Below are 9,888 nucleotides of genomic sequence, written 5' to 3'. Positions count from 1 at the left end.
AAAGGGAAAGATGGGTATATGACACTCAAGTTGGACATGAGCAAAGCATATGATATATTGGAATGGTGTTTTATTGCAGTTGTCATGGAAAGAATGAGATTTGCCAAGAGATGGATAGATCTGATCCTAAATTGTATTAGAACAATTTCTTATTCTATCTTACTAAATGGGAATCCACGACCATCTTTTCTACCTTCGAGGGGTATAAGATAGGGTGATCCACTATCATTCTATATTTTTATTTTGTGCTTAGAAGTTTCACTCAACTCCTCAACAAGGCAAAAAGACAGTAATATCTGGTTTTCCTATGCATAGAAGACAGCTTACTATAAATCATCTGTTTTTTGCAGATGATAGTATTCTCTTTTGTCAAGCCTCCTCACTACATTGGAGTAGGATGATGCACTTGATTTCTATGTATGAAACTGCCTTTGGTCAAAGACTGAACAAATGAAAATCTTCTATATTTTTCAGCAACATTACACAAGCCTTTACAAGAGATGGTATTCTGAGTGTTGCGGGAATTAGATCTACTTCTACCTATGAGAACTATCTCGGGTTACCAACCTTAGTTGGGAGAACAAGAATCAAAGACTTCAATAATATTTTGGACAAAGTTAGAGGCAAAATGAAAAACTGGAAAATGAAATTTTTATCCAAGGCAAGTAAAGAAATCTTACTCAAATAAGTTGCTCAAGCAATTCCATCTTACTCTATGGGGGTATTTAGACTTCCTAAAGGTCTATTGAAGGGTTTGAATAAATTGATGAAAGGCTATTGGTGGGGATAGATTAATCAGGAGAAAAGATTGAGTTGCATTAATTGGAATCAAATGGGGAAATCAAAGAATGAAGGGGGATTGGAATTTAGAGACTTAGAAAATTTTAATAAGGCTCTATTAGCAAAGCAGTATTGGAGGATGATTCAATTTCCACATTTATTATCTTCACAAGTACTGCAACACAAGTATTTTCCCCAAACTGACTTTCTCAATGTAAAACTGGGTACCAATCCATCATATATTTGGAGAAGTTTCTTAATTGCCAGATCATTGCTTAAAGAAGGGTTAATATGGAGGGTTGCAGATGAGAAAGCTATAAAAATATGGCTAGACAAATGGCTGCCAACACCTACTACTTTCACTCCTCAAAGTGGACACAATTCATTTAGAGCAAACATGAGAGTAGAGGAACTGATTGACCAGGAAACTAAGCAATGAAAGACTATTCTCATCAAAGAAATCTTCTCTCAAGAAGAGGTAGAAGTAATTTTTCAAATCCCTCTCAGCAGAAGCAATAGACAGGACAAGTTGATTTGGAGAGAAACAACCAACGAGATTTTCACAGTTAGAAGTACTTATTTCATGCAAGGTGATGTTCATGACAGGATCAAAGGTTAGTGCTCCCACAGATCACAGAAACATGAAGATTGGACAAGGATCTGGAAACTCAACATTCCACCAGCTTCAAAAAATCTCTTATGGAGAGCATGCCTTGACATTCTACCAACAAAAGTCAATTTATGCAAGAGGAAGATTCTAACTGATCAAACGTGTCCATTATGCCTAGTAGAGCCAGAAACTACTGAACATATTTTATGGGAATGCATATCAACTTCTGATATTCTCAAGCAAGGCTCAAGGAGAATCCAAAAAAGTAAAGCATCAGTTAAGAACATCAAAGCACTTATAGAAGATATGTTCAATGTACTAGAAAAGGAAGACATAGAAGAATTGGCTTTAATCTTTTGGAACCTGTGGTGGAGGAGGAATGAATATATTTTTAAAATATATTAATTGACCCCAAGTCAGTGATGAGCAGGGTTAATAGTATGAAACAAGAGATAGTAGGTTCACAAGTCAGAACCTTGGGCCAAAATGAGTACAATATTCGAAGGAATGTCACATGGAACTGCCCGCCACCAGGTTGTAGTAAAATTGGGATGTGGCTATGGATAACAAGCATTACAGTGTTTTGATGTTTGTTTTACTAAGCACGTATATAGAGAAGGAAATGTTGTTGCACATACACTAGGTAAACATGCTCAGACTGTATAGTGGATTTGGAGGAAACTCCTCACTATCTTCAATGTGTATTCTGAATCAGTTGATGAATGTGATGAGACTTTCTTCAAAAAAAAAAAAAAAAAAGTCCAAGGACCAACATAAATAAGCAATATTACCATTCATTTATCTTTTGAACTTCGATTCCTCTCTCAATGTATTAATTGACAAATATGTTGAACTCCTCATAATTATAAGAGAGATACGGGAATATAGTAGAATTAAAAACTTAAAAATTTCTCACGCATCACGCAAGTGTACAACTAGTTATCTATATAATTTCTAAAATAGTCTTCTTTGTATTCTATTCCACCGCCTCATTCTTCCATTTTATTTTATTAACTTATATCTACCTTTCACATATTAAACATACCTTTCATTCTTTTGTTTTTTATTACCACAACTAACCTACTCAATTTTTTTGTAAGAAAATTAAAGCCAGAAAGGTTTCTTATCATTTATGAGTACTATTTCAATTGAGGAAAAAAGATTTAGGCCTAATTTGGATAGTAAGATAAGATAAGATGATTTTAGATGAAAGTTGAATAAAATATTATTTTTTAATATTATTATTATTTTTAGATTTGAAAATGTTGAATTGTTTATTATATTTTATGTGAAAATTTAAAAAAATTATAATGATGAGATAAGATAAAACCGTTTCTATATCCAAACGAGACATTAATACTATAGTAATTGATTTCTTATTACTCGTCTATTTGATTTTTCCACCACTTAACTCTTCTATCATTTTATTGTAGCTAGTGACTCTTCATTTCCCATCCCTATGCCCTTTTTCACCTCTTAACTCTTTTTACTTTGAACTATTTGTATTCTTTCCAATAAATTTTAATGTTTATTGAAATATAAAGATTACAATCCCTCAAGATTATAAGAAAATTTTTTAATTTTTGACTTTTTGTGACAAACATTATAGACAATTAATGCATGATAAACATTAATGCATGACAATTAATGGTTATATAAGAAGAACTACATGAAAAATACAAGGATGTATGGGGAGATCTATCTTAAACTTCGGTTTTTTCCCCAGCAACAGGAAGTGATTCCTCTATAGCTTGAATGAAAGTTGCAATCTTGTAAGTGAAAAATCCCACCAACATTGGTATCAATTCCAAGTGCATATACCCATATTCTGGAACGAGGATCCTGCACCCAAAAACTAGATTGTCAGGGGCCAAACCAAAGGTAAAAAGTACACAGCAATCAGCTTACAAAGTTCCCCAGAATTAGTAACGAGGTCATCCATAAGAAGTCATATTACATCAGGTACACAAGCCAACAACAAATTAAATACTGCCATCACTTCAAATCCAAAAGTATTCCATCTCAGAGAGCTATGATTCAGGGAAAAAAAGAAATTATTGATGGCAATACGCCAGATCCGAAGGCCTCTGTGTGTGCAGTGTAATTAAAATGGAGAATGCGAAACAAGATGAGAAAAGGAGAATTAAGTTCAGAAAGAGTACAACAATGACAAGTTGGGATTTACAGACAGTGTCCATCTGCTTCATAATAACAGATGAACCATAGAGATGCTACTGACGGTACTTACCCATTCCACCGGTTATAGATCATGACCAATACAACAGGAACCAAAAGCCTTGGCTGAGCAATTGCTCCCCTGCAATAAGATATAAAGAACACTATAAATACCAGATTTTGAGTCATCTTTACACCAGTCCAAGAAAAAAAATAACTGAATAAAAAAAAATCTACTTTCATCTGTTCAACATGGGAACCTTTAGATTTATGCAAAATTGGTCTCCGGTGCTTATGACTATCCATGGATGTCAACTACACTTCTAACATGGGTGCTACTTCAGTAAAGCTCACTCTCGTAGCATCATTGTTTTACTCATACAAATGCAAAATAGCACAACCCGATTTCATATTTTTCTCTGTGGTACCATTCAACTCCAAAACCATGATTCTCACTTTCTATTTTCCAGTTGACAAGCATGATTCGATTCGAAGCAAGCTATTTCATAATGCTTCAGGATTTGAAATAGAATATATACTGACATGCATAGATCTATGAATATAAGAGAACTATTTTCAAAATATATGGGAGTGCCACCAATTGACCATCAGTATACAGAATACCCACAGGTAAAAACAAGGTGCAGGCATCATTCAAATTCATATAAACATTTTTTAAATTTTATTCATTTGACCATGTGCAAGAAAAGTGTATGCCTTTTGGAATATTGTCAAGCTTATACACAAAAAGCTGAAATCCAGCAGAAGCCACAATATATAGAATCAAGCCTAAATCACGCGCCCATGCAAAACTTATTCAAATTAACAAATCTGAGTGGCACTATGCTATCAATCCAAATACCAAAGGTAGAGGAAAGAACTCAAATATGGGAGGAAGTATGTTTATAAAAGCAAGTCAAACAATCAAATAAGTCACACTAATGTATATGACTAATTCACTTATTAAGAAAATTATGAAGTAATAAGATCTTGTTAAACCTCCCATGGTCACTCAATCACATTGAAGGACATCATCTCGACACATACTTAACACTACAATTCTATTCTTCTGGAATATTACTTCTAGATCAAATATACATGATAAAACCCAATATAAATAAAATTATGGTACAAAGAGCACATAAAATAAGACCCATAATAGGTAAAGATCCACACAAGACACCTAAAACCAATTCATTTTTTATAATATAATTGTATTAATGATCAAGAAAAAAGAGGAAGGCATCGTTGAAGGAAACCTGAGGGCTATACAAACAAATGCACATAGTGAGAGACAGAAAATAGAAAGAAACCTGAAAAATAAAGCTAGAGAGAGAGAGAGACAGAGGTTGGCTGTCATCCAATAGTAGAGTGCATTGGAAATCGATGTTCCTTTTGGTTTCTTTAAAACTTCAGCCATTTCTTTCCCTCCATATGCATCACATCAAGCAAATCAGAATTATCTTTGAAATTGTCTCACTGTGCTAGCGCTCAAACTGACCCTTCTAGCATGCTAAAAACTCTACCATGTTTCTAGGCATCACCCAATTTAGTCCCCAAAAAGATTGAAAATAGCTTGTCGGGGGGGGAGTAAGTTGCATCAAAGAATGCACATTGAAAACTAAGGAACTCAAACTATCGATTAAATTTTAGCATAAAAATCAAGTGGATTTACAATACCAATCATAGAAATGTGATGAAATATGTACATAACAAGACAATTATAAAGAAAAAAAGTTAACGTCTGGATTGTCAAGAAGCTATTTGTACATACTTGACAGCCCCCTTTGCTCCATCCGCCATTGAGTCCACACTGCTTCCCAGCATACGGATATAGACCAAAGAACCAAGAAACCCAGCACCAAAGCTGAATACATGAAATTAATGAACTTCAAATGTTAAGAGAGTAATATTTAGGATACTCCAAAAGTAAGGAACATATTTATATGGTTTTAGTGCACTTGCAGAAAAGTAACTTGTAAGTGTCTAACGTAAACTGTGATGTACCATGTCAAATTACTCAAATTATTTAACACAATGAAAATGGCTTTGTAAACTGTAGTTTAGAGTTGTAAATAGTCAGAGCTACAGTTAACTTTAATGGGTATGGTTATGATTTCATAAAATGGCTAAAATAACAGACCACTGTCTTAAAGACAGGTATCAGTGTGGGTGTACATATTACAAATTAAAAACTAATAAAACAAGATATTTAAATTTAAAAGAAAAAAGTATCTAATGTGCATACCTAGCTGCAATTTCAGGGGAATACGAAACATAAGCAGAGACTAAACCAACACCACCTATACCCAGAGTGAGAACTTGTAATCTCTTCTTTAACTGCAGAAGCAAACGCAGACGAGTATGAGGAAGAAAATCATGAATCTTTAAAGAAAACAAACACAAATACACATATGTTGACAAAGGAAAAATGGTGTGATAGGCCAACATTCTGCAATTCTGTACCTTAAAATACAGCTCTCTTGACTGAGCAGCCAAAACTTCCGGGTCTCCGCGAGGCCGTCTTAATTCCCGAAACATCACTTCCTATTGGATGATATTAAATCAGATCTTCAAAGATAAGAAGAATCCTCCCAGGAATACTGGTAAAATAAATTCATTAAAAAAATTCTTTCTAGACCAACTACCAAACTCCATTTTTCCGCCAAAAGCTAAAGTACTCTTCAAATAAGAAGAATTAGCTTAAAATCAGAGATTTTGATGAAACAATAAGAATGGTAGTTCTTCGAATATAAAACCATTATGAGAAAGTTGACTTACACTGCCTCCAGTTGCAGCCTTGGTGGCCCTATCCCATTTCTCTTGCTCACGCCGGGTTGGCGCTGGTTTCCATTTGGTCGACTTGCTGCCATCACTCTGAGAAAAGTAATTATAAATACAATACTACCCTTTATAAATAACTCAAAAAATTTTCTAGACATGTATCATACTTGAGGTGTTGCCTCAACTTTCTCTTCAAACCTAGGCTTTGAGGGAGCTGTGAGTTCTTTGCTCAAATCAACTTCCAACCTGTATATGCCCATAATTCAAACATACCTCAATTAATAAATACAATTTAATAATAAAAAACAAGGGCCTGGATTAATTCTATTAGTGATAAGTAGATAACAAACCTCTCAAGGCTCATGACTCTATTTAAGCTTAGAAACCCTGATGGCTCTTCCTGTTTACACAAGAGAATTCGTTCATTGATGCAAAATCTATTTGAAATCATTTACAGAAACTCCGTTTGGTTGCTAAGACAACAGATGAAAAGAAACTTAACTAAGATAGCCTGGTTATTAAATCCAAAGATAAAATTTTTTTAACCAAGGCCATCAATTGTACAAAACTAGTCATCAAAATTGTACAAAACTAGGTCAAATCAACCTCATTCTGCAGGGTACCGAGCCAATGAATAATACGATATTTCAATTTTCCCTTACTTTCTTTTCCTCTAGTTTCTCATCAACCAAACTAAAAATGTTTTCAAAGTAACAACATATTCAACATTGAGTACCAAACTAAGAATAACAAAGTCCCGATCAATCCTGGAGTGCACATGCCCTCTACAAGAAGTTTCCGCAAGTGCACATTGGGTAATTTAAGGGAAAGTTTCCCGGTCCAATGGCCCTAGAAATTATTTGTACCCAAGAGGATTCGAACCTTAGACTTCATGTATTGAAATTAATTACCCAAACTAAGGAACAAAACTAATTAATTTTGGTGAAACATATGAACTCATTCGTCTTCAATCAGCCAAATACTATAATACTCCAGACTCAAATTCAACAAGGAAATAAAAAAATTAAATGAATAAACATACACAAAAAATTTGAGGAAACCCAGATGCCCAATAACCAAGAGCTTGGAAAATACGAGCAAGAAAATAACAAAAACAAAAACCTTTATTGGAGTGTCTTCAATGGACGAGTCAGGGTTCTGAATCAATTTTTGAAACCGACCCATGAAGTCTTTGTTCCACATAAAATCATCAGAGCTCAAGGGGTCCTTTTCACCTCCCCAATATTTTCTAAGCTTTGAAGTGGTTGGTGGGCCACCGTAGTCGCCCGGAGCCACCCCAGTGGACCATTTGAGGGGCTTCTTCTTGGGCAGGAGGATCTTGGTCTGTCTTGGGTCAGGCACAGCTGGGGTTGGAGGGTCCTGAGAGATGGGTGTGGTTGTGGAGGTCACTGAGATATAGTTCAGAACTGCCATTGGTTGCAGGTGATAATGATAAGGAGCTTGCAATTTAGGTGCTAATGGTGGTAGTTTGAGAGAAGTCAGGTGGAAAAAATATCAGGGTGTTATCTGAAGGTGGAGGTTTTGTTATGCTTTTTGTGCTTCATGTCTTTCCACATCTGTTCACGTCCGTGTTTCGACAATTAGGTTTTGGTTGGAGTTTTCTGTTTGTTGTTTCTTTCGTATAAATGAGCTAGCCTAAAGAAATCAAGTAAGAAATCTTACTGCTTAGATACCGATCGGAGTCTAAATTTAAATCGGAAAATCGGTTTGGATCGGATTGAATCGGATCGATTTTATCAGTTTTGAATCGGTCTAATCTGGAACCGATTTTTAAAATGGTATTCATTTGATTGGACTAGACCAGTTGATTAAAAAAAAATAAAAAATAATATTTTTATATATAAATTTTATACAAAATATTTTATATATATTAATTATTAATATATATAAGTTTTATATATAATGTATAATTATAAATTTTTATGTGAAATTTTTATATATAATATATATAATTATATATATTCATATATAAAATAATTTCTTATTATAATTTATAAATTATTACATAAAATGTTAATACTAAATCATTAAAAGTTTATAATTAATACTAATATATAACTTATAACTATACCAATAGTCTAATATTAATACTATTATATAGTCTAATATATTAATAAAAGTATAAAACAGTTTTTTTAAATCAGTTTTTATTTTTTTTTATTTTTTTTTTTTTTATAAACAAATTTTTAATAACAAATTATGAAACTTACATTTTAAAAAACTGGAAAACCAGACCAGAATCGATAAAATCGGAAGTACCGGTTTAGGAGGGTAACCGGTACGTAATCGGTTTTGAAAAATACAAAACCGGTACATACCGGTTCGGTCCTAGATTTTATTCAAAACCGGACCGAACCGGACCAATTACACCCTTAGATACCGAATATGTTATTCAAAGAAAAAAAAAACTGAAAATGTTTAAAAATATTTAGATAAATGATATTTATCGTTTTAAGATGTACAAATTTTGAATGCTTCTTTTAAAAAGGTGTGCAAGTCTTGCACGCTTCTTTTAAAAAATTAAATGAATATATGATCCATATAAAAAATTAATTTTTTAATATAGACCCCCATATTTTTTAAAGAGAATATGTGTTGCACAATAGCATTACTCAAATACTAAAAAATCGTGGGGATTTGTTTGGGATTAAGTTTTAGAAAAGAAAAGAAAAATTAATTTTTTTTAAAAATAAGTATGGAATTGGAATTTGTAAAAATGGATATTTGAAAAATTGTTTAAATATAATACTTTAGATGATTTCCTTGTAGCATTCTGTAGATTTTTATACCAGAACTCATGTGAAAATGAGTTAATTATTTCTATTATAAGCAAGGGTAATATCGTAACTTCTTATTTGTAAGTAAGGCTAAAATCGACTTATCAACTATTAATGAACACATTCAGCATAGCAGCAGATTCACAAATGAGGCTACCCACCGACTTGCAAGACATGCCTAATCCATAGAAGATATGTTTATTTGGTGGAATAGTATTCTTCCTATCTTTGAGAATATAATTTTCATTGATCAACACTATTGTAACCTATCTCAAGGTGTTATGCCTTTATGAAATGAAGTGCTTTTCTATATAAAAAAAAAAACTGTTAATGAACACGTGCACTACATATGAGTCCAACTATACGATGTCGTATTTACTTCTACTTCCTATCTCGATTAATCTCAGCACTGTAATTACATTCTTCTTCATAACATGCCAACCTTCAACTCTCAATTCCATGCACTAAACCATCCTAACATTGTCTACAACAATTGTGAAGGGAGAAAATTCCTTATGTTGGGCCAAATAATAGGCCCAGGTCGCAACAGAGATATATGGTTTGGGTTGGATTGGTCCAGAGGCAGGGCCAAACCCCATCACCTGGTTAGAGTCAAACAAGTAACACCTGTTTGAAGGCTCAGCCATATTACTCGGGTTGGGCCATACTGATGGGACATAAGATATAGACGAAGCTTGAGAAGAAAGGAACACGACATACATCTTTGGATGGAAGAGACTT

General features: G+C 33.5%; 1 protein-coding gene across 1 annotated transcript; it reads right to left on the bottom strand.

Annotated features, from left to right (window-relative positions):
• Positions 1-2,945: 2,945 nt before the first annotated feature.
• LOC118343658 (protein CONSERVED ONLY IN THE GREEN LINEAGE 160, chloroplastic-like) lies at positions 2,946-7,975 on the bottom strand. The gene is made up of 9 exons (XM_035694358.1): positions 7,472-7,975; positions 6,700-6,749; positions 6,517-6,595; positions 6,347-6,442; positions 6,032-6,112; positions 5,814-5,905; positions 5,340-5,432; positions 3,639-3,707; positions 2,946-3,232 (listed from the first exon to the last, which is right to left on the bottom strand). Exons 1-9 carry the CDS (start codon positions 7,781-7,783, stop codon positions 3,094-3,096), a joined length of 1,011 nt encoding a protein of 336 aa, XP_035550251.1. The 5' UTR covers positions 7,784-7,975; the 3' UTR covers positions 2,946-3,093.
• Positions 7,976-9,888: the final 1,913 nt, after the last annotated feature.

This window comes from Juglans regia, chromosome 10 (assembly GCF_001411555.2).
Source record: "Juglans regia cultivar Chandler chromosome 10, Walnut 2.0, whole genome shotgun sequence".
Lineage (NCBI taxonomy): Eukaryota > Viridiplantae > Streptophyta > Magnoliopsida > Fagales > Juglandaceae > Juglans > Juglans regia.
Note: the sequence above shows the minus strand (reverse complement) of the source record. Positions and strands in the feature narration are given on the sequence as shown.

Excerpts from the sequence above, each read along its gene's own strand:
- LOC118343658 (XM_035694358.1), bottom strand. The coding sequence starts at position 7,783 with ATGGCAGTTCTGAACTATATCTCAGTGACCTCCACAACCACACCCATC. Across the intron at positions 6,443-6,516 it reads AAGTTGAGGCAACACCTCAA|AGTGATGGCAGCAAGTCGAC; the intron begins GTATGATACATG and ends TACTTTTCTCAG. Across the intron at positions 3,233-3,638 it reads ATCTATAACCGGTGGAATGG|GATCCTCGTTCCAGAATATG; the intron begins GTAAGTACCGTC and ends TTTTGGGTGCAG.